The sequence below is a fragment of the Neomonachus schauinslandi genome, chromosome 4, assembly GCF_002201575.2.
Source record: "Neomonachus schauinslandi chromosome 4, ASM220157v2, whole genome shotgun sequence".
Lineage (NCBI taxonomy): Eukaryota > Metazoa > Chordata > Mammalia > Carnivora > Phocidae > Neomonachus > Neomonachus schauinslandi.
The window spans coordinates 88925720-88934740 of NC_058406.1; the positions used below are offsets into that span (position 1 = coordinate 88925720).

Consider the following 9021-nt stretch of genomic DNA (forward strand, 5'->3'; position numbering starts at 1 on the left):
GTGTGTGTTTAATTCATGTGGTACCCCTGGGGGAAATTTGACCATGACATTTTTCTAAAAATGAAAAATGTTATAATTTATAAAAATCTACTTTTTCTGCTCTGCCCCTACCCCCCCCACCCCGCTCCAGAGTGGTTCTATATAATAAATGCTTAAGCAGCATATGTTGTTGGAAGTGTTCTTGGCTCTTTTACTCTTTGTTGTTATTTTAATTTCCCTGGGTCCTATTTAACATTCTGCTAAATCAGTGAAACCTTGATTATCTAAAAGAATAGGAGACATGGAATTAATGAGGATAACCAGAACTTTGAAATAAGTAATTATTAGAGATGAGAATTACATGACAGGGACCATGAATGAATTTTCGTATCTGGAATTGCTTGCTTGATTTATTCAAACCGATTCTATTAATTGACGGACATAGTGAAATTTTGGTAATCAGGGTCTCATCACTGCATTTTTTATCATTCCGGGAACTCAAGGTAACCTTGGACTCTACTACTTCCCGGATTTACAAGGCAGTGAATATCCTAATAGGCTGTCAGGGGCAAATATGAGGGCTCATCCTCACTCTCCTCCCACTTTCTCTCTTCTGATCTGGCTGCCGCCTGCCTGGAGCATGCTGCCTGCCCCCTCCCCTCCCCCCTCCCCTCCCCTCTCCTCTCTCCTCCTGCCTCCCCCGTAGGCTTTGTCTTCCCGCATGCTGCCGCTGGAATCACCTGCAGGGAGAATGGCCCACCCCTTTGGAAGTTCTTGGTCCTTTTAGCCATACCGCTTTGCATTTTAACCACCATTCATCTGGCTTTAAAACTCGGCATTCTTGTATCAGGGCACTTGTCCTTTAAAAACGCAGGAGGTCCCAACAGGTCCCAGTCCTATGAAGAGAAGATACTGCCAAACCAGGAGTATTCCGTTACTTTGTACTCGATAGCCTGACATGGACAATGATACTATCCAAGATCGCAGCAAAAATCTGTACGAAAAGGACAAATACGATTTAAAAAAACAAACAAAGGCAGCAAACTACATTTGTTTGGAAATTGGGAGTCACGTGCTTAGTTTGTGGCGGGGAGGGGAGGGGGGCGGAAACACAGGATCCGTAGAGCTGTCTTTAAGCTGAAAACCTGCTGTACTAGATGCACTGAAATGGCTTCTGCTTCTCCTCCCCGCGCCCCACCCCACCCCCCACCCCCCGCTCTGCAGCGAACGTCTGCGACAACGAGCTCCTGCACTGCCAGAACGGAGGGACGTGCTACAACAACGTGCGCTGCCTCTGCCCGGCCGCGTACACCGGCATCCTGTGCGAGAAGCTGCGGTGCGAGGAGGCGGGCAGCTGCGGCTCCGACTCCGGCCAGGGGGCGCCCCCGCCCGGCTCCCCCGCGCTGCTGCTGCTGACCGCGCTGCTGGGCACCGCCAGCCCCCTGCTGGTCTAGGCGCGCCGCCGGCCACCAGCCCGGCCCGGGCCCGCCGCCGCCGCCGCGCGGGGTGGGGGGAGGGGGGGCAACGCGACCCGCAAGCATTCGCTGCGACCATAGGAAACACACCCTCAGACACCCCCACTCCGACACCGTGTACAAACTAAGAAGGCCTAACTGAACTAAGCCATATTGATCAGCCGTGGACAGCACATCCGAGTCAAGACTGTTCATTTCTGACTCCAGAGGCGTTGGCAGCTGTTGATCCTATCACCGCAAATCAAATGGCCAGCTGCAGAGCTTATTGCCGCCTGGGAAGGCGCGACAGCCGCCCCCCCCCCCCCCCGCCCCGACACAGGAAAGACAACAAACAAACAAATCAAGCAACCTACAACCACTCGCTACTCTCCCGTGGGGTGCCCCAGCACCACTGGCCCAGTGTGTGGACCAACCAAACAGAAGCATTCTTTGCTGGCAGTGCACTGTGGGTATAAGGAAATCTGTTACAAGCTGCCATATTGGCCTGCTTCAGTCCCTGAACCCCTTCCAACCTGTGCTTTAGTGAACGTTGCTCTGTAACCCTTGTTGGTTGAAAGATTTCTTTGTCTGATGTTAGTAACGCACATGTGTAACAGCCCCCTCCAAAAGCTCAAGCCAGTCATCCCCCCTATATCTTAGCAGCACTGAAGTCATTCCCAGGGCGAGCACACATCCACTGTCCAAGAGTGGCTCTAGGAAGAAAGAAAGTGTATCTATCCTTTTGTATTCAAATGAAGTTATTTTTCTTGAAATACTGTAATACGTAGATTTTTTGTATTCTTGCCAACTTGTGTTACCAGACAATCTGTTAATGTATCTAATTCGAAGCAGCAAAGACTGACATTTTATTTTGTCCTCTTGCGTTCTGTTTTGTTTTCATTGTGCAGAGATTTCTCTGTAAGGGCAACGAACGTGCTGGCATCAAAGAATATCAGTTTACATATATAACAAGTGTAATAAGATTCCACCAAAGGACATTCTAAGTGTTCTCTTGTTGCTTTAACACTGGAAGATTTAAAGAATAAAAATTCCTGCGTAAATGATTTCAGGAATTTGTATTGCAATTTCTTAAGATGAAAGGAGCAGCCACCAAGCAGTTGCATACTCACTTTACTGGTTCCTCTGTGGACTGAATGCATTCAGCTGACGAATTTAGTACCCAGGAAGATGGATCGATGTTCACTAGCTTGGACAACTTCTGCAAAATATGAGACTATTTCCACTTGGGAAAAATTATAACAGCAAAAAAAAAAAAAAAATCTAAGCGATTGCCAAGATCATGTCAAAGCCTGTTGGCAGAGTACTAAGAGACTTTAATTTTTAAGTTATGCTATTTTCACAGATTGATGTGATCATGTGACTCCAGGGGTGGTGATCTGTGTATCTTCGCAAATACACTGTTTACATGGAGTATCATGAGAGGCAACCTGGAGAACCAGGAAAGTGGCAGGGAAATTGAGTGATTAGCAATTTGATTGAATATCTACAGACTTAGTATTTAGAGGAAATAGCAACATATACAGCAGCAAGGAGACATAACTGCTGTTCCTGAGAATAAAGTTTGTTGTAAGGACCACCCGAGGTGCAATAAATTGTTTCTGCCTTTTAGCAGGCCAGTGACTGCACCAGACAGCGAGGGCTGGGGTGGTGCGGGGGGGAACCCTTGCAAAGTCTCAAAGTGGCTCAAAGAGTGTGCGTTCCGTTCCCAGCACGCTGTTGTCCCACGGCTTACAAATGTGTTAGCAGCAGGACCTGGAATCAAAAACAATTATCAGCCCAAGCCAGAGTCTTTCGGACAATGAAGTCCTTCATGACTTGGGAGAGCAATAATCCATGATAGTGTTAGGTTGGAAGCCTGCTCCCGGGCTGAATTCTTCACCCCACCATGGGGTGGGGGCCGGGGGCGGGGGTGTCTTCTGATAAATAACCTGGGCGAAAACTAGATGAAGGAACATCATGTCTTATTGGTTTTGTTCCCGGAAAGGCCAATTCAAAACAGGCAATACAAGGTAAAGAGGTAATGCCTGTGCTGCCTGCCACCCCACGTCTAAGTCGATTGAATATTTGTTATTCAAACCAACAGTCTCTTTTGATGTAAGAAATAAGGAAAGATGGAAATAAATTCGAGCGCTGGTTTAGTGCCAGGGTGGCCAACCAGAAATTGGAGATTTACATTAGAAGCATAAACAGCAAATTATAGTTCAGACTCACCAAAGAATACACATGAAAATGCTGATAACACACAGAGTTTGAGATTACTTATAATGAGGTGGATTTCTCATATTAAAATTGGAATTTGGGTTGTCTTATTAGCACAAACCAAAGGCAGACTGTGTTATTTCTAGCAACCATGCACTTTATCATTGTCCACTCATGGCTTTGTCACAGTGCTCAGGAATCAGACTCTGCACATTGCAATACATGGGATTCCAAAAGCTAATTCTAAAATTTAATGAAGTCTTGATCTAAATCAATTCATCTGCATTTTATCTTTATGAGGCTATAAGAATCTAAATTGATGAGGAATATCTTGCGTTCCATGTATTTAGATATAGTTTTCTGAATTTCCTGAAGTGATGTGATCTGCTTTTAATAAAAATTCACTTTTAGGTATATAACAAATGGAAATGAAATGTTCTTTTTAATCTGGATTCTCAAGTTCTTCTAAAGGGTTTATTCCTTTGAAGGAACCCCAACTCAGTGGATTTTTATTCATCTGCTGCTCTCCAGCATTCTTGCAAAGCGGGTTCCAGCTACCATATTATGTCTTTGAGAATAGGACTCGGCTGAAAAGTGGGGACTAAGCTGTTCACATACTTAAGGTCCCGATTCTTGCTTTGTCAACTTTCCCGCAGAGTAAAAATATAATTCCATCCATCAGCATCATGAATGAGCATAAAACTGCAACAAAATTTTTGTCCAAAGGCTCAGGTATATACAAAGTATCACTATTTCTAAGACAGTAATTAGACTGCTCTGCTGTGATATGGAAGTGATTTATTCCTGACCATGTACCACCCTAGACAGAGCATTTCTTTTTTTTTTTTTTAAGATTTTATTTATTTATTCATGAGAGACAGAGAGAGAGAGAGAGAGAGGCAGAGGGAGAAGCAGGCTCCCAAGGAGCAGGGAGCCTGATGCGGGACTCGATCCCAGGACTCTGGGATCATGACCTGAGCTGAAAACAGACGCTTAACCATCTGAGCCACCCAGGTGCCCTAGACGGAGCATATCAGTCCCAGCAAAGAGGGACCTTGCTTAAAGGGACCCATTCTGCCCCTGCTGTCACTTGGTATTAGTAGCTGGGAACCTAGTATTTCCTACCCAGATAGCCTTCAGCCACTTTAAGGGCATGCATGTACCTCTCCTGGGGACCCAAAGTCCTAAAGGCAAACAGCATCATGCATCATGACTGCAAATCCCTGGGCACAAGGAGTGGTCAACAGTGAGTCTGTGTGGATAGATTAGTGAATCGGCCCTGGCAGGCAGTGCACACTGGAGAATTCTCACAGGAGCGAGAAGAAGCCCCTTGCGGTGAAAACCAGAGCTCAGGAATGGAAGGAAAGGGGCTAAAGGTGGGAGGGAGAGACTAGGGCTACCTCAGGGCCAGGGTCCAGGACCCAGGACAGAAGGAACTCTGAGCAGGCTAAGGATTGTAAGTTGATACCTGGGTTTCCAATTCTTACAAAAGCATTTGTGTCAAAGTGGCAGATTGGAACGTATTTTATTCAACCCTGTGTTAGCTTGCCACGTAACTTTTAACTGCTTAGCCATATGGCACATGGGCTTCCATTGGTACTTTTGTCCTGGTCCCCACCTGGTGGATCTGCCTGGACGGAAACACTGCATGAGGCGCCCTTGAATTAAATCGCTAAGATGGCACAAATCACTGACCCGGGTAACAGAAATGTGCGGGCTGGGGGGAAGGCATGGGCCACAGTTCAGCGGTTCCTGTTATGAATGCTCCGCCGCGCCTCTTCTCAGGCTTGTGCTGTGGACAAGGAAGTTTGGGATGGACTGGGGGCAGCTGTGAGGAAACCCTGAAGCCAGATCTTTTGTCCCATTGCCTTCCCTCTCCACCATCAATAATCCAGTATTACTATAGGATGTGAAGACCCCATACTCTGATATGGGTGCTCTGTGCATTATGGGATATGGGTTTGTTGTACTTCACCTGTTGTTGAAGACTAAATAAAATACCTGTTCAACAGTTTCTCTGCTCACAAGCTTGCACAGAATCTGTGGGAACTTTGAAATACATGTTCTATATATTTGTTACATACGGGACTCTGTATCTTATGATCTGGTGCAATTTTAAAGCTTCAGCTTCAGCAGTCTGAATAGAGTTCCTTCCCCACCACGTTTATTCCCGGTCTTTCTTGGTAAGGATGGGAATGGGGGCAGAAACCAAGCTACATGTTAGAACAATATGAATAACCAGGTAAAACTGTAGGATTTTTTTTTTTTTTGAAAATCCAATTGGACAGCCTTAATGGTATGTAAGAATGAAAAATAGAGGTAAGGAACACCCCCAGAGTTTTGATCCAAATGTCTGGTTGTGAGCAATTCCTTCTTGGCCTCAGGAAATCAGGACTAGATTCTAATCCATTTTCTGTCTGAGAAATATTGAATGTTGATCTGGCACAAATATTCCTACAGTTCTGACCAGTTCCATATAGAAGAGTTTTCCCCTTTTAACTACATTTCCACTTTTTTACACTAAAGTTTTCCCCTTTAGTTACCTAAAACAGATGCCGAGGAATTCCTAGCATAAACTACACATAAACATAATATGATGTCAGAAAGAATTAAGAATGCCAACCATCACATTTTGAATTTTCACCAAAATCTTGGGAACATGGAGCACTTTTACTCTCCACGACACCTGGGAAGGTGTGACTCACATACTATCTTCATTTTGCATCTGAAGAATCAAGTAACTAAGAAACAGATATATCCCTTGTGAAAATTATATTATTGCACTTAGCTAGAAATGAGAAAACAACATCTGTGAAAAGCCCATATTAATATTTTAAAATGCAATTATTTGAGATCGATTATGGCAGAAAAATTCTGCTCCTAACACATTTTTTGAGTAGGTCCTGAAAAAGCCTATCAAAAAGACTTAAATGATTTTAGGGGGTGTTTACATTTGTACAGTTGAGCATCTAATCCTTCTTCTACCTTCTCCTGACACCCAAGAGCTGTTTTTAATTGATGGATGAATTAAAATGGAGTAGTAACATTTAAAATTATGTGATGCTTTTATTAACCTGAAATGATAGCTGGTGAAATAGGCCATTATTCCATGAGACCTAATTATGTTAACACTGAAGATTTAGCTAGGCTGGCTGAAGCGAACTGCAGAGAATTGGAAGGAAAAATAAGACCCATTTTCTTAACATAGTACCAGTTTTTCAGAGGCATCACTTTTAACTGTTATTTAATTAGTGAAGTACGAATCGTATGGGGGAGGGAGGGAACTGACTAGAAGAGAGAAAAAATAATTACTACCTCTCCTACATCTGTCTGCATAGACTTTGAAATTCCTGCGTGGCAAGAATGTGTCAAGTTCCGTTAGAAACATAATGTCCCGCGGTGTGTCTGTTCCAGCCGCCCTGCCCTGATAGGACCGCATTACAGCTTCGCTCTTACAAGGCGCAGCCATTCTAATCTAACAAAAGAAGGAAAATGGCAGAAAATCACACACCTGAAGTCCTGTTAAGAATAGGTGATTCTTTTTGCCCCAGGCAGGCAAGAACATAATGTCATTTTTGTGCGTTTGTATTTGCGCTCGGAAGGAGGGCCACTCCTGTGGGGCAATGGTTTTCCCTCTGCCGGTGTGAAACATGGCGAGAAAACATTCTCCAAGGAAATAGCGTTTTGAAATTTACCAGTCGAGCCTACCCCCATGAAGCCCTGAGTAATTGTTTTGGCTTCCATGGTGTGATAAACACCTAAAGGCAGAGATTAATGTCATCACCCCCCATCTCTTTTTCTCCCCGCTGCGGGGGTGGGGAACGTGGGGCCAAGTACAGGATGTTGACGTTTGCAGGAATCCTTCAGTCGGCTGATGCCTAATTATGAGGACCCCAGCTAAATATTTAGTTTATTAAATTAATAGTGTGAAAAGCATTGGAATAGTTTTACAACCACGTAAACCCGTGTTTACATCCTGTGTAATTACAATTCATAATTGGGAAAGCAGTCAAATCTAAATGCATTCTGATCAATGGTTCTCATTCTGCCAAATAGACCCAGCAGCACACATTACAGCAAGGGACTCTTAAAAGAGGATCTGTTTCTACATCTAGACTTCAAACCAGATTCAGGGAGGGAGATGGAGGGATTCTAGCTGTAAAGTGCTTTAAATTACGTGTAAGATTTTGTGTATATATGATTTTTTTTTCCCCCTGAGCAAAGAACCTATTACACCCTGTTTTTTTGTTTGTTTGTTTGTTTTTTAATTTATAAAAGGCCTAAAAGTATAAGGATGACTGCTCTAAAACCTAAGATTGAGATTTATCCTAACTATGGAAGTCCTGTTAAATAATAAATTGTAGACAGATGATGAGTGAAAATAACATGAAGCTATTTGAAGGCACATGTCCAGCAATCAGGTCTTTATTCATTTCATACTGACCCTACCTTGCCTAAGCTGCTAAGGGCATCTATACTCCCCTTTTGTGGATAGCTATTTTAACATGTGCATGGTTGTTCTGGAAGCCAGGCGTGAAGTAAAGGTGAAAATGGCCCGGAGCAGCAGTGTAATGTGAGTGACAAATGATCCAAGTGTCTTGGCAACTTGGTGTGTTTCTCATGGCAGCATGTAGACCAATGAAGATTCACATCCTCTGGGGCCCCGAGTTAACCTTCCTTCAGGGTCTGAAGGATATTGGTGGTTTGATAAGGGTTCTAAATAAAGCTCTTGGGAGAATCTCTGTTCCTAAGCAATATAAATATCTGCATTAAAATGTGTATAATAAAAGCCTCATACTTCACAATCAGTTCCAATTAAATAACTAAACTCTAGCAATTGGATACCTGTCATTTTTCATTGGCTCTGAATATATCCATATTTCCATGTAAATTCTCACCTTAATGCACACAATATATTTGCATTTTCAACCACATGCCTATATTATTGATAGTGAGTGAGGGCTACCTCCAATTAGAGGCAGATAGCCCTTTGTTGATTTGAGACTCGCCTATTAGAGGATGTTACCATGTAGACAACCCCTCCCAGTTCTTCAGATTGTGTCACCTGAAATATGATCACACTCTGAAACAAAGTCTGAAATGACGTGGGTTCTGATTCTGTTGTCAGGGTTGTGAGCAGCACAACCCAGTCTGCTTTCTCTATTGCAGACATTGTGCTGAAAAGGGGTCACAGTGTTTCTTTTCCATTCTTGTCCTAACACTTCAAAAAGTAAAATACATGCGACACCGGAACACATTTGGGTTGAATGGCACCGAGTCACTTTCTTTTTGTCTGGTTTGTTTCATTGTTATGGTTATTCTAGTTTACAAGCATTAGATTAGGAGCAAAGGTCTTTCTAAGTTGTGG

The 9021-nt window shown here is 43.6% G+C and overlaps 1 protein-coding gene across 1 annotated transcript in view; it reads left to right on the forward strand.

Annotated features, from left to right (window-relative positions):
* The window catches only part of NTNG1 (netrin G1), a 308158-nt gene extending 306725 nt beyond the window's left edge, over positions 1-1433 (forward strand). The window contains exon 7 of the mRNA XM_044914340.1: positions 1204-1433. Coding sequence (XP_044770275.1) covers positions 1204-1433 — 230 coding nt within the window. The remainder of the gene's footprint in view (positions 1-1203) is intronic.
* Positions 1434-9021: the final 7588 nt, after the last annotated feature.